This window comes from Diadema antillarum, unplaced genomic scaffold (assembly GCF_040938485.1).
Source record: "Diadema antillarum isolate AM-2024a unplaced genomic scaffold, OU_Dant_1.0 seq00000953_RagTag, whole genome shotgun sequence".
Lineage (NCBI taxonomy): Eukaryota > Metazoa > Echinodermata > Echinoidea > Diadematoida > Diadematidae > Diadema > Diadema antillarum.
In genome coordinates, this window is record NW_027271801.1 from 845926 (window position 1) to 870425 (window position 24500).

Below are 24500 nucleotides of genomic sequence, written 5' to 3' on the forward strand. Positions count from 1 at the left end.
GTTTGAGTGCATTTGTCTTATCTAATTAATGACTTGTGACAGAAATTAAAAATTATGAGCAACCTTCTTCCTGCTCCGGTGTGGTGTGGTTGTTCCATTTGCAGCAGCAGTTTCCGAACTGGTTGCACTCGGCCTTCTCCGAGAATTGGCACAACTCGAGAAATATGACATGTTTCCATCCGCCTTCGACACCCGGAAAATATCATGCTATGAGTCGAACAGAAGACACTGCTATCATAAACTTGGCGACAAGGTGTTGGTTTTACCTTTCACAACTGGGCCCAAACGACGAACAGAAGAATATCGGCAGATCGGCAACGCTCGTCCAACCGCAATCTTTTCGTACACTGTCGACAATTCTCGACCTTCTTTGCTGGCTGTTGCTGTCCACCCAGCTCCGCCCCGACAGATACGTTCGAAGTCTTCCCTTGCTTCAGACGGACGCTGTCCTAAATTCCTTGTTTATTCGTACAATCAATCAGACAAGGGATAGTATGGATGCTGAATTTGAATTATTATTTATGATATCATGATATGTGAGCAAAGCTTAGACCGTCGGCATCTTTTAGGGTGTCGCTTCGTGGGATCTGTTCGTCTTCATTGATGTCAAAGGCCCCTTTGCATTCGACACTGTGTGAGAATGGAAGGGATCTACTACTCTTCTAGGTACGTGAAGGAAACCACAACCACAAGATCCGCCATTTTGAAGTAGAATCACCGTGTTTCTTTATGTTGTTCCCATTTTGTTCAGACTCACCCTAAATTGTTGCCGTAGCTCCAGTGGCCGCGGTCCTGTGGTCATGTACCAAGTACTGAGAAGGCAACAGTAATATTTTTGTGTTTCTATATCCCATATGTATTATGTTTTGACGGCTATTCTGGGAAGATTCATTCGAAATTGTGACTCTGGATCGTCAAATCAACTTACAACATTTACAGACACTATACAATCTACTGCACGTCACATTTTTGTTTTGTTTTGTATTGTTTCCATTCTGTTGTCAAGTTATTCTAAGGGATTTTTTGTCATACTAGTTGGCCGACAACGATGATGTTCTCGGAGACCAAAGAGATCAGGCGTATATATGAAAGATGTGCTAGCGCTAATAACAATATTGGGTTCGTAATGCCGTTTGAAATTGAAAGACTTCTGAAATTACTATGGGGTGAATACGCAATACAAGGGAGACATTTAGGATTTTTTTCTCTCACCAACTAATGTTTTGTGTGTAATGCAGCCTGTACGTATATGACATGTTCGTATAAATTGTGCAAGGTAACATACTTGGCTATCAAAATGTACACGGTTGCTTGTCTATGTAAAGTAAAAGGTGGCCTTAAAAATTGACCACGAGTAATGTAGCATGACACTTTTATGATTTTATACGAATTAAAACCATCAAAGACGTCCTGAACATCTTTTTAAGCTCTTCTTGTTTATGAATTACACTTGATTGCTCGGTTAGTGAAATAGTATTAATACTATTACGTCATGAATCGAATATTTAGATGTGTTTGATCCATGGGTTGTAACTGAAATACATACACTATACTTCTTATATATTTGCGAGAATTTCTTGTAATGTATAGTCTAAATATTTGCGAAATCATCACGAAAGAATGTGAACTTCTTTTTTTTTATTGATGAACGCTATGATCAAATGACCCATGGCATTTCTGGGGTTTTTTTTTCCAAATGTTACAAATGATTAAGATGATGTGTTTGTATTGTTACTTACACACACATACACACAAAAAGTTTGTAAACTAAGTGACAGAGGACAAAATCTTCTATGGGCAGTCACTTTTTGGTATATATTACAGGTATCTATATGAAAGAACTCCTGGTACCGTTTATAGTGTCAACACTAACCTATAAAACATGATTGCAAAAGTATGAGAACATCTGTTAAAACGCCATACCCAGTTGCAAGTGACCCATGACATTAAAATATATACTTTGCCAAGTATTGTGGATGCTTAAAATCATGGATCCGTTTGGTTAATCACAAAACAACAGAATTATGTAAAACTGTCTAAATGGAGACAAAATTGTTGAACTGATAAAAGGTTAGGTGGATTTAAGAAAATCTGGTTGCTAAAGTCACTTCAAAATATCAAAGAAGCTCCTTGATTGCTCTATCATTAATTCTCCCTCTGCACTTTAAAATGTTTTAAGGCGTTAACTCAAACTTCTAATATATCGTTTACCACAACTATGCAAGGAACACAACCCTTGACACAATTTCACACAGCATGGTACATTTTCCTGTCGCTAAACGCTTTCATCATTTCACCTCACACCCTACCACACTGGGCCTTTATTTATCAAACTCAAACCACTTTCATTTGCTAAACAGGGCAGCAGGTAACGTTACATAGCGCGCTTGCGCAATCCTTCGGCTGTTTGGTCGTGGCCAATCGTCAGCTCTGTTCGACCACTCGTGATTCATAAGAAAAACTTGTCGATAGCCCACACGGTGTACGCCTAATCGCTTTGCCCTAGAGCATGAACTTGGGATGATAGTAAATCACGTATTTCTGAGAGTTGATGTAAACCAAGCACTGACGTGTTGGAGATGACCTATCATGATTATGATGGTAGGAATTCAGACTAATGCACAGCTAAGTCTTAGTAAAACCTCTTATTGTAAATTAAATAAATGACACTCCTTCCAGTCGCCATTGCAGGTTCGCATTTAATCGAGTTTATAGGTCAATGGTAATCATGGTGGAGATGTGACGATCTGGTATCTCCGCACACTACACAGTGAGCCGTGGTTCGCCTCATTAGTGCTATGAGAGGTGTGTGTCGGCGGGACCTACTCGGCGTATCCGTCATGATACTGTCTGCCATGATTTCTCTGCTAAATGTTCGTTGAAAAAAAACACCAACAACCAAACAATATGTTTCGCATTTCTGTCTTCTGCAGGACCGATCGTTTTCCGACGAGAAACGACGAACATACAATGCCTGGACTTATAATGACAGACATTCCGTCCGAGTTTTCGTGTAGAAGTGGTGCACATTACACCGACTCCACAGAACTCAATCCATTCGTTCCTACCCGAGACTCGCACGGCGTGCAGACGATGACTATTCCCGCCGCAACACAGGCGGTGTCGACCTCCGTCGGCTGCTTTCAACACGGAGCTGTATCGAGCGCGCTGATGTCGGGACCCGGCACCAGCCGTGTTGAACGACTTCGGCTGAGGGACTGGCTGATCAAGATGATCGAGAAGGATGCCATACCGGGACTGTACTGGCTGGACAAGGAGAAACAAATCGTCAAGATTCCGTGGAAACACGCGGCCCGCCACGGCTGGAGCCGGGACAAGGACGCGTGCCTGTTCAGGGAGTGGGCTATTCATACAAGTAAGTGCATTTCATAGTGGTCTTTTCGATGTTGCTGGTAATGAGGGGAGTAGTAATTACATTAAGAAAAAAAAATGCATTCGCTGTTTTCTTTTTTTTTTTCATACCTATACCAGAAAATATGTTTCCGTAAAGATTATAGCAGATTTCAGACAGTCATCTAAAATTATCAAAGACATAAGCATACGAGTAAAATATGTAAAGCGCGCTGTATATGGACCTTTCTCTCATGATCAAAACGTATTAATAAAAAAGTCAATAATCACGTAATAGGGTAAGAATGGGAATTTACATTGACGCCAAAGTTTCAGACAATATAAATTTGTTATCTTTCATACATCATTCAAAATCTTGTCAGTCCGATTGTGGTCTACTCACAGCTATGTCACATCAACTTTTTAACATTAAGTGCACCTTATGCAAAATAGTTTTTCAAAGCATTTCTGCTCTTCCAAATCCTACCATGTTTGGGAGGTTGCGTCATAGTACATTGGGAAGAAAGGCGACGACAGTTCAACTCCAAACTAATGACAGTAACCCAAAGTATACGTGGTCTTTGTAACGGGGAAAATTAGTCGTCCTCTGTTGCAAAAAAAAAAACAAAAACAAAATATCTTCTGTGGTCTTAAAAATAGGGACAAGCTGATACTGGGATCAATTTATGGATATATAAACCATCTACCTTGTGAATTGCATCTGTTTGTCCTGAGAGTGAAGCGAAAATCGCTTTGTGAATGCCAAATTGACCAAATCTTTAGGGATACATCCTATCGCCCGTTCCAAACTAATGTTTTGGCTGCCTTATATAAGTGAAATTTTCCATTCTTGCTCCACCTAAAACACGAGACCAACATTTCATTCAAAGCCACCAGTGATGCCTAGCAACAGACAAAATCTGTCTCTTTCGAATGTACCCATCAGTATAGAATCCCCACCCAGTTTTCATCATTGTCTTCCCAGGGTAGCGTGTGGTGGCAGTGGGTGAATGTGCCATGGCAGTATGTGTAGTAAACCTCCCGGAAGTGAAGCACTTATCCCTTTCCCATTTGGCTCCTACGCCCTCTCCTTCCTCCTACCAGTTTGGAGAGAACTCAATCTCGCTTAACCTTTGCTTTGTTTTGTTTATTTTTGTTTTTATGTTTTATTATTATTATTATCATTTCACTGGAATCATGTGACTTGACAGCAGTCAGACCGTGCAACACGTCCAAGAGTTCAATTCCTGTTTACAAATTCAAGACATCGAATGATTCGGGCCTGTTGCATATTTTAGCCTGGTTAATCATTTTCTATCGCTTTCGCTTCGAATTAATTCTTTGGAAAAAGCTCCATTGGTGCCCCGTTGAATCAACTGAAAAACATCCTTGTTGAAAGTATTGCCCTTTCCGGTAAATTATGGTGGGACATTTCTGCGACTTTAATTGAAACCATTCTGACCTTCACTTATTGACTGCCACAAAATATCTTTATTTTCATTTCTCCGGGTTTTTTTTTCTTGTTTTTTAAATCAATAATGAGAGCATGACCAAAACGGAGCAAGAATTTAACAGACATAACAATGTTGTCAGTGATCAATAGGATGTTCCCGTGACAGCTTGAAATTTGGATAGAAAAATATACAGCTCTTATTACGCGCCCAGGAAGACAATCTCAATTGAATATCGACTGCGGATCTTCAACACCGTCGCGGTCAACAAGAAAGTTGCAGTGCAGTAATTTATCCCTTCATTTTGAAATTGTTCCAACAATTTTCAATTGTCTTTTTGTCCAACGCGGAAATGATAAAATCTTCAGTCGGTTTATATGTTTTCCGAGGCCCTTGACAATCTTTTTAAAAAATTCAAGTAACATAAGTATGTCAGCCCAGTCGCAGCTTTCGCTCTCCATTCACTCATGCAGGTCACCAGAAACCTTGAAACTAATGCCGGGCTCTGAAGAGGCCCAGAATCAAATGACACTCAATGTGAGATAGACTGGAGTATGATACATGACATAGCAGCGAAGTTTAAATTTGGTCAATTACAAAAGTGGAGTGTTGCTTTTCAGTTCTCGCGGCACAAGTATATATATTATTCTCCTTTTTAAAAGTTGCGACATGTGACATGTTTTTCACAAGACAGTGACAGAGGAGCGACCACATAATATTGAGTACTGGAGGAGGTGAATGTGTCATGACTTCAATAGTAGACTTTTAAATGTCTGATTGAACTCTATTCATTACAGTCAACTTCAAACATTTGGTGAAATTTATCTTCAGAAAAAAAAAACAGTCACCACATGCATACGCACAACACAGTTTAATTACCATAACCTATATTTCTATACGTGAGGAGACATAGAGGAAGGGGTTAACGAAGATGATTTTGATGAAGGGGGCAGTGGGAGACGCATGGAAATGTAGAGAAGACAAAATGTACTGAGGAACTATTTCTCCCCCCCCCCCCCCTGCAAAGAAGCCGGTACATGTGTATAATCAACTTTTCTAACTTCTAATACTCTCTGTTCTGATGACATGCAGTGACTATCCACTTGTGATTTTGCTTGTTATCTTGTTCATCTTATATTTCTTCATGTTGTTAATTTTTTTGTTTTGAATTTGTTTGGCTTTGCTTTGTTTCTTATTTTGTTTGTTTATTTGTTTGCTTGTTTGTTGGTCCGTTTTTTCTGTTTTAGCTTTTGTCGTTAGTGTTGTCAAAAATCTTGAAGGTTTGTAATAGAAGAGACCTGCCCATCTTTGGGGTTGGCGGGGGGCAGCTGGTCAGTTTTTCTTTTGTCGTTTTGTTTTGTTTTGTTTTGTTTTGCTTCCTGGCTGTTCATGTTTCATTGGGGTCCGAGCCCCCCCCCCCCCCCCCCCCCCCCCCACCCCCTACACCTTTCCCCGTTACATATTACCATCCTCTGGACTTGGGTCAACTCGTGCCGTGCCTTTTACCATTTACCACAACTCAAGAACAGACTTCGGTACCAGACACAGTAGTGGGTCCCGCGCGGTGGTCGACCGCGCTTTCCGCGACTGACACTGCCGTCTGTCAGTCATTTTATTGAGGTGAATTCCTGTAGAGAATAGGGGTAACGGTGACCAATGACAAGGGAAGAATTTAGGTCACAATTTGACAGAAGGATAATAAGACGATTCAAGCCATCCAGTCCCACCAGAAAGGATTCATGATCATTTTTTCCGTGCTTCCTTCTCATTATTATATACATTCTTATATCTATATCTCTATATCTTTATCTATATCTATATCTAGATATCTATACCTATTATGTACCTATATCTATATCTATGTCTATATCTATATCTATATATATATATATATCTATCTATATCGGTGTGATGGGCGGTCCCATATTACATGCATGTTCCTTGCTGTACTTCCGTCTTCCCATCATCAGCTGTGAGGACATGCCTTTTCCCTTACTCCCCCGGACGGTCCGCTCATTAATTCTCCCAGATGTAGCTATCATGACATATCGCAGAGATATGTGACATTTTAGAGAAGGGTTTACTGATGTACCCCAATGTATATTCATATTCGCTCGAAGGTCCTATTATAATAGTAGCGAGTTATTCAATGATTACGCCGTGATATCAATTTATTCAAAGTCATGGATATTGTCCCCTGAAAGTCTGTAGCAAAAAGCTTAGAAATGCACCCGTTTTATACCACAAAGTATAATGTCAACATTATTTTGGATTCCAATTTGCGGGTTTTAGTTGTTGCTCTATTGCGCAAGTGTGGAGCAAATTTTCTAGTTTTTTGGAGCAACCCGTGTTGCGCAGGCTGGTATGCCTTGAGTTGATAGTTGAAAGCTGACAGTAGAGTTTTAGTATCCACTTGTGATTTCCCTATCGTTTGACACGGGTTATACATTATATTACATGTGCACACAAAACATCTATTCACCAAAGTCAGCTAAACACACTACACATTAGACGCCATGAATATATGGTCACATTTAAGTTTCAGTATCAGTTTGGTTTATCAAATTTCTCCACGTGTACAAATGAAATCATTTTGACAAATACTGAACAACACTCATATCAGAAGATGTATAAGAGTACTTAAAGAGAACTTAAAGAAATAGATATCATTACGTATATAAAAAACACAAATTGCATCGTATCTTAATGGTGTAAGCACACATATTGTGTGGAGGAGACTGTTAAAAATGGGATAACGGACTCTGGAAGATAGTATGGTATCCATGATTCTACCTTAATTTTGAGAGAAGAAGCAGACACAAAATAAGTAACTTGAACCTCTTGTATATTCATGATACTATCTTACCAATCACTTTCAAACTTATTAAGTTTGAAAAAAAAAAACCATGGTGATAGCACAAAATCTTCATGAGCTCGGAGGGGATATGAAGTTAGGAGAAGAGGCACTGTATACTGTAGTTTCATCGTTCTTAGCATCTTGGGGAAAACGCACGTGTTTTCGCCCACGCAATCTTCATCACATGACTGTGCAAATCCCCTGGGCAGCGAGATGCAGCGAACGCACACAAAGAGCGGCTCAAAGGGGTTTGCCCAGCAACGGGTGCAACAAACTTTTGTGCCCCCTTTCATTCCCGCGAGGATCTTGCAGTGCGAGATCAGTGCGTGGGCGAGAGAATTCGCTGCGGTGTACCTACGACGTCGCCTATTATCATTAACGTAATTATAATAATCTTGCCGGGAAGCATCGAAGCCAAGGTTATCTCAGTTCGCAATATTTCTCCACGTGGGGAAGAATTGAGTCACCCACCGAACTGAACGTTACTTTCTTAAACGCTATAGTATATGGTTATTTTTCCAGGCGTTTCCATAGGCGTTGACTAGACACGATTTAGGAATTCAGCGTTTTGGAAAAGCAACATTCCTGGCGTCAAAGAGAAAGTACCTCTTGCTGAAAGTCGTATATCATGTAAAGGCAGCTAAGCCTACAAACTTCCTAGAGTTTTTTTTAGCACCATCTTGAGTTATGTTCATTTTTCGACATATTCTATATTTTCCTTGCTTCAAATCACTGAAAAATTGAAAAAAAAGAAAAAAAGTGAAGTCAAGTATAGCTAGAAGGGAAACATTGGGGTACGCAAGTAAAATGATTTAGCAGCATCGTAATAGTATGCATCTAGTTTTATTGTTTGGTTGATCGTCGATCGATCGTTTTGCCGTGTAATACTAACAGCAAAGTTCTTGCGATGCTGTTTTCATTCTGAGCATACCGTCTTTTTATCTTGAGTTGTAACATTGATTAAAATTGCATGAAATATGCCTTCATATATACGTAACTTGTCACTACTCTATTTTAAGGCAAGTTTCTATGAATTGTATAATTCATAAGTGTGTTTGTTTTGCTTTTTTTGTGTGTTCTTATCGATTTAACAAGGGCACTGTCGCAGGAATAATTTCAACGAAATTGTCTCGGTAATGCGTCCATGAGACAACAATTTGGGCGTTTTGATATTACCGGTAATTCTGCCAACATATCTCTTTCTGGTAGTAGCCAACGAGGGGTTTATCATGACAACGGTAGTTCTTTATCGATGGTTTCCCTTGGATTGTGGTCTATGCTTGCAATAATGGTGAAGCCATAAGAAAGGTCTTCACAGACTGTGTCATTACTCTCCTTTGATTCTGCGCCTTCTTTTTCAGCTGTCACTAAGTAGTCTGTCATTGACTGTAGCATACAAATCATTATGCGTCGATAATCGACCAATCAGAGCTGGGGAGAGATCGCGGCTCGACATTCCATTCATATAAGTGTGCGAGTGCGTGGGTGGCTAGGTCATGTCATGTGACTCGACCAGTCTGCCAACCGCAGTCCCTATTGCAGTAACACTTAATAGACGACCATAAAAATGTTTTCGTAAATAGGGGAAGATTCATCAAAACACGAAGAAAGTTATTTTTTTTCTAATGGGGTATTTTTCTTTTCAATTCCGTTTGAGCAGTATTTCCAGCCTGTAAATTTTTGGTCTACATTAGTGGTCTAATTTAAATCAAAGTCTGAGTAATAAAGACTATACGCTGCTATGCTTTTGTCATTTGTACCACAAGGAGACGTTAGTCTTCAAAAGCTCAGCGATCTTTGCTACTGGTCTCGTGACCAATTTCTAAGTAACGGATGGACGATCCCGAACAAACTTGTCTGAGAGTGAAGTTTATTGTGTTCTTTCACTCTGTGTCTGTCTTTGTGTGTGCTAAATTCCATTTTAGCAGCTGGAATATCGCACACATGTTTGATTCTGCGGTCAGACGAAATATTCCAGCGAATTCTGATTTTGTTGCAGCACTGGTATCGAACAAAGTAGCATTCTTTCGTGAGTAGAGGGATGGGGGGGGGGGGGGTATAGAACGACTGAATACAATAATCATGGAGACCCGAGTTCGGTATAGCGCCTCATAGGGTAAATTGCTGACAAATGTGTCAGTTGACTTTTGGGCGGTGCTGCATGAAGTGCATCTAGTGTCATCCTCGAAATTCGCGGGGATCTTTCTCTAACAAATCATAATGCTTACATGTTCTTCCGAACACATTCTATACCTTCGATATCATATATTAGTTTCTCGTCCATCATAAAGGAAGAGACAATTAAAAAAAAATGGAAGTGAACCGTCCATTTGTTTGTTTGTTTGGTTTTTTTTTTTTCAAATGGCATCACTTTCAGACCAGATACAGATGCTTTTTGCTCTCCCCTCTCACCCTTCTCCTTCACTCCCGCATCCACTGGGGAGGGAAGACGACCACACCTGTTTTCTTAGGAAAAGTGGGAGTCAGAGGAGGAGAATGTTGAATCATGGAGCATGGTCAAGTGTGACTAATCTAGACCCTCTGTGATGCGCACGTCGCCACATGCACGACTCGAGGTGGGTGGAATATCATTTATTACCGCCCGTGCTGTGGAGCGGAGTTCGTACGTGCGGAAGTTTGTGCCTACCAAGGAGGACGTAATACCAAGGAGCTTCAGCTCCTTGGTAATACATACTCCGCATGGTGTGTAAAGCACACACAGGAGCACTTCAGGTACACATATTTCAGATCGTTATGAAAGCGAAATGAAAGCATATATATATATATATATATATATATATATATACATATATATATATACATATTACATAGAAAGATACGGGGAAAGATGGCAGAGACTCTTTACTAAGTGCTACCTGCGATATTATAATACCATAACATGGCAAAGCAGTAAATTAACCAAGTGGATTTGGACACGATGTCCTTGAAGGTGCAGATATAGCTACAATAGCGCTTCTGTCGGGAAGAATGCGAACGAGTCACTGCAAATTGACATTGCCCAATTTGCCGTGACGTTGTGGTATGCTGACAATTACCTCCTGAACAAAGAAACATTAGCCAAGTGCGCGCAACAGTCCCACACCCTCAGAAGACTGTCGACGTGCGAGAGACCCCCGTTCGCATTTTTACAACACAGTAGGCCCTAAATACTAATGCCCGATCATGCAGGGAGGTGGCGGATTCATGATTTTCCGTACATCACTCCCGACCTTTTATCAGAAGACTTTACTGTCCTCATTGCCATCCTATCGCCTGAACCAAGGAGCAAGAAACTGTATTCATTGACAATTTTGAATCTAGACGGATATAAATGGACGATTTATGACCTACACTTTTGATAGAAATGAAAGTGTTCACGCAAGTGATTGCGCATGGAACGCACTAAGAAATACGGGTTCAAATTTGAACCCCCAAAATTGTCCCTATACAACCATTCTATAGGGTGCAACTTTGCACCCCAATAAGCAATTTGCACCCTTGGAGGTGCAATACGCTGAATTTTGAACCTGCAGGGGTGCGACATTTGCACCCTCAGTTTTGTGCTAATCAAGGGTGCAAACATGCACCATAAACATTAATACATTGTGAATTAAAAATTTGGACCACGAGTACCAAGGTTTTACTCGTAAGATCAAACTTACACTCTGATGGATATGTCTGCATCTTTGTAGGTACGAATATAAATATTAAGAGATTTAATTTACTACTTGCACAATAAAAGGTGCAATTGTGAGCCCAGGGTGCTGCTATAGAGGCAAATAGGGTGCAAATTTGAACCTTTATTTTTTAGTGTGAACTACAAAACATTAGCTAGCAGTCAACTCGATCCTCGTACATAAGGTATGTGTGTATGGCATGCAGATGTAAACGTTTTCACCAGTGCGCTAAATTTGGGCTTTGGGGTAAGACATAAGCTGTGTCTGACTATAGGCGACACATTATTCATAGAGATTTCTTTTTTCGAAAACAACAGATCCATGCATATAGAAAAACACTGCATTTCCGCCTATCTTAAATAAGACCTGAGGGGCAGCATGTATGTGATCTAAAACACTTTACCCCGATGTACCCGTATACCATGACTGGATATTGATTCGTCAGTTCGTCGTAACTGATTTGTAGCGATTTTTTTTTTTTTTTTTACATTGGCGATGTACATTAGATTTTTTTTTTTTTTTTGAAGTTGAGAATGTCATCAACCTTCAATAAAAAGTAATTGCAGATAAACGCATCTCGTACCAGGAAATCACTATAGAATGTACGTTTATTAATTTATTCAAATTTGCTCCAATTATGTCAGTACACTTTGAAAACTATACGGAAATTGTCGATTGACGCTTAAGCCATATGGAGGGGAAAGAGTGGTTAAGATGTATCTTAGTATTTGATTTGTACTTGTATTTGTTTGAGGGAGAGAAAGAAACACCAAGAAGATCCTGAAAGACACAATTTTGACCCACATGTCGGAAATCAGCTTAAGTCCTTAACCCGACGTGACATTTTCCTAGAGATTCGAATTAAGCGGAATCATTGCGCAGCTGTGCAGATCGACGTCACACAGTGGTAGTGGTGGCGCGCCGCTCGCGGACACCGTTCTTGGGAACCTCTCGCCGGGTACTGCCTGTCACCGGACTGAGCTGTGCATTCGTAGGTGCATACATATTATGCGATACGGATTAATGTACTTATCTATTCCTATCATTTATTATATCCTTTTTTACTTTTAGAAAGAAAGGTGAAACGCATTTCCATCAAGATAATGCTATGCAGAAAAACGAACAAAACAAGTATCACAAATCTCGCTATCGGAGGACCAGACATTATAAAATATCCGCAATGTCATTATTCATACATACAAAATACACATGTATTATCTAATTCTTTCTTTTGTCCCTTTGATGCTGACGGTGGTACATTTCTATTATTGTTCTGTCAGTTTCATGCTGCTTCTAACCGTCAATTTTTCATCATACTTCCATCAGATGAAGTGGATCTGCCAGTACATGATTGTCCGTCAAATTCTGAATTCTCCCCGAAGAGAAAGTATATTATATACAACAATAAAGCAACAAAAAATGAAGCAACAAAAAGGTCCTTTGACTATTCATGGGCACATGGCGAGGTTTCTTAGAAATGGACCCTAGATAGTTAACCGCATACCTCCATGGTTTTTAGGCGGGGCACAAATGCGACAAACTGCCAGCCCGACACAAAAGGCTGTGGTAAGATAAGCTGACCGAAAAAGACCACCCCTAATTGTTATAAAGTCGAGTTTTAAGTCCACGCCAATGCTAGGTGCCGCCGACATGGAGCTTTTTGATGTTTATTTTTTCTTCTTGTTCTGCAAGCAGACGAACAGATCTTGCAATTTACAGACTTACTCCATGTAGACATAGCATACAGGGGCACGAACATTTCAGTACAGTATATAAGTATATAAATATCTCGGAATGGGCGTATGCCCCTGTATACGATCAACCATACATTCTCTATAAGTACATGATTGTTATGTATGCAGTTTGATGCATAATACACATCACATACATATGTGACTGTGTGTGCGTGTATGTAAAGAAAGAAAAAGAAAGAGAGACAGAAGGACTAAAAGAGATAGCTGTACACATACACAATGCTTTGTATGCACAGTACATGAATGTGTGCATGATTAGTATGGAAAAGAAAGACGTGAAAATTGACGCGTACATCATCAAAATATTTTCAACTCTATTCCCGAAACTTTAAGTGTTCTTCAGTGTTCTTGTTTATACATATTAGCTTTATCTACATCTAATCGGAATGGTCACATTCAATAATATTGTGTGTTATCCGTGCTTCTGTCTGCTTGTATAACAGAGAAGTACGACCCCGCGACGGACTCGCCGCGCGCCAACCCGAAGATCTGGAAGGCCAACTTCCGGTGCGCCATCAACTCGTTGCCGGACATCGAGGAGCTCCGGGAGAAGGGGAAATCGAAGGGTAACGATGCCTACAAGGTCTACCGACTCCATCCCAAGAAGTCCAGGAGAAACATGCGCGATGGTGAGACATTCGGCCATGTCACAAAACCGGGATAACTTCCTTGTTTGTCTGTTGTTATTTTTAGTTTTTAGATTGGAATGTTTTTTCCCTATTTGTATAATAAAGTAAGGTACAATATAATATGATATCATTCAATACGAGATAATATGATATGATATAATATACTATAATTTGATATTATATTATATGATATAATATGACATAATATTATGATATAATATGTAATACTATACAGATTAAATGTATGAATTTATCTGTAATGTGTTTTGATAGTTTTATGTAATGGAATGAGTGACCGGAATCATCATTTGTGATGTAAAATCAGATATATTATATGGCAGAACAGCATTATTCTATTTTTGCTTTGAATCAGCTCATCAAATGTATAATCTTTGTATAAATGTTTGCGTATTTTTGTGCCTTTTCCCATTGTGTTGTAACAGTGTATTGTACTTTTCCATGTACTATATAGGCAGGTAGTAACCTAGAAATGTCCAATTACCTGCTTTGATTTGTGAAGTTATATAGAAATCAAATGATTTTATGAGAACAGATAAGTTTGACTAATGCATAGTTTGCAAAATGTGCATAAATATCATTATGATATTACATAGTTAGATATGACACTTCGCATAATTTTCTGCGGTATCCTCCCAGGTGGGAGATTGCCTTTGAATAATTTATCAAATCAGGGGGTTAAGATAATCTCCCAAACAACCACACTTTCTTCCTTAGTACATGATCTATTGCAAGCCTGATCCATTGTTCGATATTATAATTTGTATCTTACGTCCTCGTTTAATCCGTGTTAAACGCTTTTCGACTGTATTATTGTGTTTCCTATGTTCTCTGTCTCTGTCATATTCCCACTATTAATTTCTCATTGTTTCCTCCGCATTTTTCACAACTACTTCCCTCTCCAGCTTGTGTTTCCAAGGCAACGAGGAGACAAAGGAGCTCCTCAAAATCGAGAGCGAGCAGGCAGGAGCGGAGACAACGCAAGAAGAACCTGGTCATTTGTCCACCGGGAAATGACGTAAGAAGAATATTCATATTCGTTTTACTTGTATGAAAGTTTTTTTTTTAATTATGAAGGACATTACTCTATACATGGAATCAATATTTACCATCATGAAAACTGACTCTCTTTGTAAATCTGTGAATCCTTGCAGGAATTCTGGAGTAAGCCATGCATGTCGACATAAAAGTTGAAGCTCTACAAGAGACAGCCAAACAATCAAAGATCCAGTTTTTAGCCGTATATGAGAATGTCAACCAAACCTCCGGCGTATAGATATACTTTATTACGACCTTATCTTCCTGCATATCCATCGAAATGCCGTATAACATTCGTAAAAACATGATTACATTTCCATTGCCATGTCTTCCAAACACCGAGACATTGCGTCATCATAATCACATTGCTATTTATTTTCAATATTTCTTTTTAGGGCGCAACCAAAGGGTCTTCTCAATTTACTCCGACGACATACAACCCAAACCAGTCCTCTGTCGATGATGTTTTACGAAAGAGAATACCAGGTATGATATGCTTGTACTATCTCCTTAAAACTCGTTGAGGCACACTGCGAATGATATTAATGATATTAATCAAGTAATGGGCCAATTGAGATGAAGTTACAGGGCTAAAGCAAGGACATCATGGTTCGACGAACTTTGTAAACTAGGTCGCACCAAAGATTAGAATGCGGTCGGTTTGTCCAAAAACCATCCTGAAAATATATAGAGTAATAAAAGGGTATAGTAATGAAGTTTAGAAACGGGTTCTTGTTTGTTTCCGCCAGGATGGACACAGCTCCTAGGGTGCAGACAGCGGATCTGTGCCGATAACGGAACTGTGCTGACTTCTGGCCTTTTTCAGAGAACTCTCCGATTTCGTGCAATCATGTCTGGGCCCAAAGGCTTGATTTAGAACAGGGTCAATGTGGGTAGGAAGTTGCGATACTTCCTTGATAATAAAACAAATGAATATTTCTTTGGTCTTTGTTTAGAGAGACATCATATTAATTTCCAAATGGCAACAGGGAATGTCCGATTTTCGCATTTCGCGGAAGGTAGTTGTTGGCTGACCTTCCGAAATCATTGCGGATGTGTTCAATGCGGCACAGCTTGATTTCCATACCCCTCCCACCCCCCCCCAAAAAAAAATAATTATAATGATGCATACTATATTTTCTATATATTCTTAAAGAGATCTCTTTTTCACGATTAATGATCTTGTTTCGTGGACTACTAAGACATCTTTCTAAATTTTATTGGTATAAGGAGAATTCTGAGGCAAAATTTTTGTCAATGTTTTATCTCTTAGATTTCAGCGTAAACGTGCAGTGTGTCATCAGTCCGAACGGATTAACCACGTCAAGCAGCGCCATGACGACGCACTCACCGCCCGGTATCTCTTCCCCGTCGTCAGTCACCTCGCCGACCACGCCCTACCCGGCTCTGGCGTCACAGAACGGCTTTCCGTACCTGCCATCACCCTCGGAAGCGCTGACCACGACGATTCAACACAGCGCGTGCACGTCACCATGCAGTACCACAGCGTCCACCCCAGCCACCACGCCCCAGACGCCGCCTCCACCCTACCCCGAAATCATGAGACAGAGGCACGGCAACAGCTGGGGCGGCATGGGTTTGAACGTGGCACATCACCATGATCACCACCACATCCACCCCACATACGACCAATATTCAGGTGAGAAGCTTCTTAGTTAAGAGCCTCTTATTTTCCCAAACAATGAAAAAAAAAACATTGAAAAAAATGAGAGCTTCAACTTGTCGTCAGGTAGCTCCTCCTAGAATGTAGGGAATGTTTTGATAAGATTAATTACCATCTGCTTGGGAAACATGGATTAAAATGTTGAATGTTATAATTAATATAATCAAATATTATGGGAAGGCGAGCATCGACTGATAGAGTCAGTATGACTGGGAAACGAAGCGTTCTCTTTAGGCTGCAAGAGAATAATGCCAGTCCCTTTCCGGTGCTGAGCTTTTCTTACCCTCACGACTTCATTTTGACATGAAATACTGCGTCGTCCAAAATCTGTTTCTGACCATTTTTCGTCACTCCAGGTCATTGTGGTATTTTAATAATCCCAGACTTTCCACAGTTCGAATAGTTAATTTGCAAAGCAATTGCTTCAGATTTTTTTTTTCTCCGAAATTTCCTGTCCCATGACCGCGATCCGGCCTAGACAAACACGCCAAAAGGAAGCTTCTTTTCGCCGAGTCCCATCGTCTCTTCCTCTAATCGTATAACACTGGCAGTGGCAATCCAAACAGAGTCAGCTCAAATCCTCATACTGTGAGAGGAGGAGCAGCCAAGCACGGAAAGTTCAATCCACATGTGTTGGTTGGATCCCCGGACACCTTGGTGTTCACTACCGTTTCCACTTCAAAGCATTTTCCCACGAGCATAATTTTACCCCGTAGCTTCCTCCATGACTGTTTATTTATTGGTGATCTCCAACTCATACCCCTCTCCTTCGCTTACTCAACGTATTCTCTTCTTTCTCCCTTCTATAAAATTTTGTTATATACAGAGGATCTAAGTGACAGTGACTGCAGCAATATGACGGTTTCTGAAGTCGCACAGGTACGGATATCGGCAGTGAATAATGATAATGATGATGATGATGATGAAGATGATGATGATGATGATGATGATGATGATGATAAGAATGATAATAATGATGGTAATGATAATAATAGTAATAATAATGATAATGATGGTGATGATGATGATGATTATTATTATTGTTATTATTATTATTATTATTATTATCATTATTATCATTATTATTACTATTGCTATTACTGTTATTATTGTTTCTATTAGACAAAAAAAGATGACAAACATATTAAGCTGTAACGAATCTAAAATCTGATTGACTCAAACAATAACGAATCATTTGTTGAGCGCAGAAACTGTACTTATGTGAACAGTACACTGTATTTTACTGCGCTGCATGAGCTCCTTAATGCCGTTCAACACTTTTTATAGCTGATATCTGATACTAATTACTCCATGTGTGGTAGCAGCAAACGTACTAGCCATTTGCCTCAGCTAGGAATAGGAAAACCCCATTTGAGGAAGAAAGAGTAATTAATACCCAGACAGTTTGAAGTGGCTCGCTAACACAGGTGCCAAATGGTGAGAAAGTTGTCTAATGGTGAACGCTGGTTAGCGAGACACTATAAGAGTGAAAACAGGTTGTTGTGGGTGAGCCTTGTTTGGACGCGACTGGTGCAGTATCCGAACATACACAAACCTTTGGACGGTAATTAGGCTAGCCCGCTATTAATTGTCCAGTTGATTGGCCACTTAAACCAGGTTTAGGCGTAGAACACCAGTCGTGATGAATAGATTGCGTGCAAAACGCGTGTGAGAGAAAATATCTCCCAAGCTGCACCTGAAACCGTGTTTTGCTTTGAAACAAAGCTGCCTGTTTTCATAATACTTGTTCGGCACATCCACTTGTGACTAGTGGCAGAAAAGGCTTAGCAATCACCAAAAAACTAAGGGTTCTAAATTGCCAGGTGTTTGTTTCAAATTGTCCAAAATACCTTCACTATTCTTTCGATCGATCCGCATGGAAAGCTCACGGACAAAATATAACATTTCTCTCTACTGAACAGCGAGGGACCATGTAAACACATCACACTTTTCAGCTCGTATGGCAAAAACGTTTGTGGAAAAAACCCCACACCGAGATCAAACAAATGTCGGAGGAATTGTGAACAAATGAATCAATAAACTACTTCGTCCGAACGTGAAAGTTATCTTTATGACAGACAAATCAGTTCCTGAATGCCAAATGAAAACTCATAAGCTCTTTCATTCGAACATGAAAGTAGTTTGCTGATTATTGTGGTCTGAAACATAGCGTAAGACATGCCGATGCGTGGTGCTCTTCAGCCTGAATATTAAAATGGTTGTTTTTATACAGTTAACCGTTCAACGATGACGAAATTTCGATATAACAAAAGAAAATGGCCTGTCCCGAGGACTTCGTTATAGTGTGACTGTGCTGTAATAGGATAAAAAAATCAGTCAGAAACTAAGTAAATCAATAAACAACAAATGAATGACTGAGTCTAACATGGCGCCATTTTGGCTTTGATGTTATCCGTGTAGATGGTCATTGACATGCACGATGAGAGCCCCGGCAACAGCCCGCGCGGCGACTCGCCGCTGGATGGAAACAACAACATGGAGCCCGACCCGTCACGTGATTACCTCTTGATGCAGAAGCACATGCAAATGAGGAGGTCCTTTTGTAGCGAGTTTGACATGATGAACCAGAACAGCAGTGAGTATAAGAGGACAGTGGTATGATGGCCTTTCAGAGTCTTTCCTCCCCCTTTGCGCATCCTGAGTCAAATAATAATAGACCTTTTTGCCATGTTGTAGTTTTCCCCAGCAGATGAAAATGAGCAATATCGGATTATTTCTGATTTTTTTTTTTTTTTTTTTGGGTCAGGTCGTGTCATTAATCATGTGGAAGAATCCCTTTTGTTTTGTTGTTGTTGTTTTTTGAGTGGGTCAAGCATATGCCAACGTTTCAATAACTTAACGTGGCCTTTTGAAAAGGTACTATAAAAAGACGATAACGTCACTATTGATGCTAAATTACAGTTTATAAAAAATTGCGCTGCACTTGAGGAAGGTCAGAACGTTATGCAGAAATAATCAGGATAGCGTCGATTTTAAAGACAGGACTCACTGAAAGATAACCTACTCCTCATCTTGCTTTCTCTCAAGGGCTGACAACAGATAGAACACACTCAGCGGTAGAGTACGGCCCATCACCTAGCCAATACATCAAAATTGAGCCAGGTACCTACGACTCTATGAGCAGCATGACATGCCCAAGCAACCACAGTATGGCGAGTCACAGTTACGTCCTATCTACGAACGTCGGGAACCCGTTAATCCAAGATCAAGGTGCGTATACAAATCGTAATTGATAAAATCAGGTGTTTTGAAAATGCGTTTCAAGTTTAATCATAAGGAAAGGATGGTTACGTAATTCTAGCACACGAAATGGCCTGTGCAGTTACAAAAAACATCCAAACGAGCCTTTGTTTCTCTTCATTTGGTAGTCTGTTTTGGTCATTCACTCTGGACCCCTGTTGAAAGGAACATTAGACTAAGTGAAAAAGTTTCGTTTGTAGATCCTGTCTTACCTAAATTTGCTGACATTATCTGCGGAAGAAAAGAGCTCAATTGCGTGGGCTTTATCTATAAGTGCATGGCTGTAAAAGGAATTCAGCAATTATAGCGGGTCATACATTTCCTGAAAAGCTGCCTGATGTTGTTGCAAAAGGGGAGTTCTTATCACAGATATTGTAGGGTTACGAAGGGAACGTAGAATGTGATTACTGTCGCGACATCTTCGTGCAAGTCCGCATTTTCGTGTGTCATAATTCAACCTTTTTTTGTGTGGTTGGATTTCAGGTTCACCGTACGAACAGACATCGTACACATTCCATCAGCTGTGAAGTCATGGGCATCTCTGACGAACAATCTACACTCTTCCAGTCTTGAGTCACAGCCGATGTCCTGATGGCTGAAAGACCAGTCACGGCAGACAACTCGGAGGAGGACCTGGACTCACCGACCTTCATGCCCATTTCTTGGCCATCGTGAATTCAACGTATTTCTCCCTGGAGATGTGGGACTGTGCTTCCTATTCAAGGACACCGTGTACTAGTATATGGAGAGGCACATCCCGAATTCAGAACTCTTGCTTTGTGAGCACGAGACATCATCGGTTTTACCGCCTGTTAAAACAAGAATTGAATTTCATCTCTACGACAAGATAACTATGTTTTTGTTCACTCATTTTGTTTCGACTTTGTTATACTCGTTGTTTTTCCGCATTCGTTGGCAACGCAATCAGGAGGGTTGATTTTGAAAGTCGTTTTCGTTATTGTTTTTTTTTCTGGGGAAATACCGGGACATGGTGAACTCTCAACGAATTGACCTGATAGCGTGAAATGCGCCGACTTTCCTAGAACAATCTACTTTACATTGAGCTCTACACCAAGTCAAGCGGAAATAGAGCACTCTCTGCTTCATTTTCGGAGGCTATTACTGGAGGAAGTGTGGTTGGAAGCAGATACAACGGAGAGACAGGCCACGAAGTCTTTCTACCAGTTTCCATTCCTTTGAGGGTCTGCGTGTGCAAGTTTTCAAACTTGCCCTATTACTTAATGTAAGCGTCAGGTTACAGACAGTCCAACGCCTCAAAACAAACTTCTTTCTCGATTTGTCGTACACTATTTGGCGTATGGCCGCAGCAGACCAGATCAAGTATCAAAGTGAAACTTCGCTCCACGTAATTAAGTTGACTTGATTGAATAGTAGGAATCGGACAAACGGAATGGTGAAAAAAGAGAGAATGATAAACTGGAACAAAGAAGTCAAAAAGCTACTGAATCTGACAGATTCAAATATTTCTATAAAAGAGTGATATCGGTCATAGTGATACTGACTTTTTTTTCACATTTTTGACAATTTTTGTTGTTGTTGCAAGTGACTGTAATAAGGAGATATAGTATCCACCATACCAAACTATTCCAGAGTTGTTGTTGTTGTTGTCTTAGATTGAAAGCAGTGATGAGCTTTAAAGGGGAGGTACTAAATATTAAGTTAAAATGATATCTGAAATATCTAATATCCTATAATAATGTGAATAATGAGAGTCGAACACTTTATCATCTGTTTTGGTTTGTATTACGATATGATTTGGACTAATATCAGTTTTGTTAAACATGTGCAATAGTTTTGAATTTTTATAGTTTTTTATGCTGTCTTCTACACCATATCGAGTTTTATGAAACTTACATCGTTCTGTTTGACTTCTCTCTTTTCATTAATGTCAACTTGATTAAGGAGTGAAGTTTCTCTTTCATTTAACATACTTCCAGTCATAAAACGAAGAATATGAATTGACAAGAGATCTGATCATTACTGTTTTTTTTTTTCATCTTGTTGTCGACAAATTCTTGATAAAAAAAAAACCAAACAAACTAGTGAGTCATGAAAACCGCTCATGATTAGTGGATAATATGCAATCTTTTTTTTTTTTACCAATCTGTGTGGATTAAGATATAACAATCTAGTGATTGCATTTTGTCTGGAAGTGCACTTTTACATTGTGCTTATTGGTACAATGTACCAAAAGCAATAACAGCTACTATGCATCCATTTTGGCAACAATAGTATCTGATCATGTGATATAATGTTTCTGAATGACGAAGAAAAGCTTTCATCATTTTTATTGTCTGCCTTGTATTTGTGGACAAGCGTATAAAGTTGTTTTCATAATTGTTTTGCTTGTTTTTGAAAATGCTTTCTTTAATCGTCTTGATTGAAGCAGTATCAACATGTAAGCATGTCAGTACCAATATCCACAGCGTTTTTTTTTTTTTTTTGACAATCAGTAACACCACGTGAACAGCGTGCACTCATGTGCGCGTTGTTCATAGATTGAGATACTTTGCAAGTTTTTTTTTTTCACAAATGACTCTGAGGTCACAATGACAAATGAATTGCGAGAAAAATTCGTTTCGAATGATTCGATTTGGAAAGTATTACCTGCACTGAAATATGTTGTACATTAAATTCGAAAAGTGAACAGACCAACAACTCGTTCCTGCAATCATGTGATTGTATATAGGGCGACGCGCTATCACGTGGTGCAAGTTTTTACGTTGCATTCGTGATACTGTACACGCTCGCCGAAAGCGAGATTTGTTATTGCAGTGATATCTGTCGGTACTATGAAAGTGTGTTTGTTCGTCAACAAGGTATTACGTGCTTTTAGAATATAATGTAGTGTGTCCGAATGTCTTCGCTTGCATTCCTTTCCGTCTACGTCTGCAATGTTCTATGCCTCTTCTCTTTACCTGTTCAATTCGTGACCAAACTGTAGAAAGTGAAAATGATTTCAATGAGACTGTTTGTATTGACGTGAAGTAGGGCGCCTATGCTGGTTTTTCTATTGATTCATTCGCCTATACCACCGATTTAACATGCAATGACAGAGTAATGGCTAGTAGTAGTGTAGTATGTGTTAATGAATTTTGTGCGTATATATGCTACTTGATTAAAGTATGAAATAGTGTTCTTGTGGTAACAACTCGTGAGATGCTCAGTGTCATGGCTTATCAGTGTCATTTTTGTGTTGTTGCTGATTGGCAGTCATTTATGGTAGTGCAAATAGTGTGAACAAATGAATAATCACAACAGTGTGGTTGTCATTGCTGGCTTTACTTTGTTATGTCTGCCAACAATTTATACTTCCTCCTTTTGTAAAAAAAAAAAAAAGAAACAAGAAAAAGAAAAAAGAAAACCAATTTGTAAATATTACATCATCGCGGTATTCTGTTGGGTGTGTTGTGTTTCATTGCTGAATACTTCAGTTCTACGTAGGCGTTGTCCAGAGCAACATTTTAACATGAGTCGTAACAAATCAAATGTCTTTGAATAGTGGAAGGGCTCGAAGTAGAAAAGCATTTTAGCTCCGGTTGCAATGTCATGCGAAACATTTCAACATGAGAACAACAAACAAACAAAACAGTACTATTTCCAGTTGTAAAGACATGAATGGTATAAGTGTGACATAAGCTATGTTCAGTGTCGGCATTCATTAATATACCTTTCAGAATCAGTTCCGTGTCTCTCATAACAAGCATATAACACCAAACCCTTCTTATTGTTGCTGGAATGACTCAGAGACGACTGTACAACACACAAAACTGGCAAATTTATAAAAAAGGAACAACGTTGAAAAAGAAAATAGATGCTCTGTAATACGGTAACACATACAAAAGTGTCCCATTTTGATAGCCTTCATTTCGAGCGAGTTGCCATGTGGGCCGAACCCGCTGTGATGAACTAATGATGATGTAGTTGTAAAATTATCAAATCGTTGCATGCTCACAGAAAACCAGTCCCTATGATGATATTTTGACAGCGTAAATGTAGCAGAATATCATCTGAGATTGAGCAATCTCAATGAAATTTTAACGGCATTAAGGTATAGTGAACAAAACCCATGTATAGGTAAGGTCAAAAACTGACCACAGTGTCTGTGGTGTGTGTTAGGAGTAACCTTTAAAAGGTCCCTGTTTATTTTCAGTCTTTGTCCAGTAAGAAATATTCTTGTATTGTCGATATGAGAATACTGTTTTTTCTTGTAAATAAACAAATTTTGTACTTTTCCTCTAATTCTTGCGCAGCTTTTTTGTCTCAACTTCTCTTAAGAGTACTGCTCTGAAAGTGACGTGAAAATAGCTCAAACGAATAATTCGAATGAATCGTGTACTGACTACAATATGGTAAATCATCACTGTAGGTTTTCAATAAACCATCGTTTTACTCCATAAAAAAAGAAACAAATTATAAGGCACCATTCCACAAAGAAAGGTACCAATTCCATGTGGACACGACACCTTTCGTGACTTTTCGTTTTAGTCCAAAGCCCCGCAAGTCTTTAAAAATTACCGAGACCACTCATTGCAATTCAAACAACAGTTACCCTCTCCCCCTCCCGCTTCCGTTACTTATCACACCTCGAGTAGATTTTCATTATGCAAATACAGACTGTAAGGACAATGTAAAAACGTTGGTGACAGTGTATCGTGTCTATGTGTGTTGGTTGAATTCTTTAGAAGCACAAAACGAAGTTATTCTGTTATGAAAACCGACATACATCTTGTATACAAAGGCTTCCATGAGTTTTCTG

The 24500-nt window shown here is 39.5% G+C and overlaps 1 protein-coding gene across 4 annotated transcripts in view; it reads left to right on the forward strand.

Annotated features, from left to right (window-relative positions):
• Positions 1 to 21631, forward strand: part of LOC139741794 (uncharacterized) — a 36406-nt gene extending 14775 nt beyond the window's left edge. For 2 of the 4 annotated variants that reach the window (XM_071652385.1, XM_071652384.1), the window contains exons 2-10: positions 2934 to 3376; positions 13534 to 13719; positions 14643 to 14755; positions 15171 to 15261; positions 16049 to 16435; positions 17286 to 17338; positions 18881 to 19055; positions 19508 to 19690; positions 20204 to 21631. In XM_071652385.1, the coding sequence (XP_071508486.1) occupies positions 2971 to 3376; positions 13534 to 13719; positions 14643 to 14755; positions 15171 to 15261; positions 16049 to 16435; positions 17286 to 17338; positions 18881 to 19055; positions 19508 to 19690; positions 20204 to 20247 (1638 nt within the window). In that variant the 5' untranslated portion in view covers positions 2934 to 2970 and the 3' untranslated portion in view covers positions 20248 to 21631. Of the gene's footprint in view, positions 1 to 544; positions 667 to 2907; positions 3377 to 13533; positions 13720 to 14642; positions 14756 to 15170; positions 15262 to 16048; positions 16436 to 17285; positions 17339 to 18880; positions 19056 to 19507; positions 19691 to 20203 lie in introns of those variants that run through there. The other 2 variants (XM_071652383.1, XM_071652382.1) reach the window with 2 other exon arrangements.
• The last annotated feature ends 2869 nt before the right edge of the window (positions 21632 to 24500 follow it).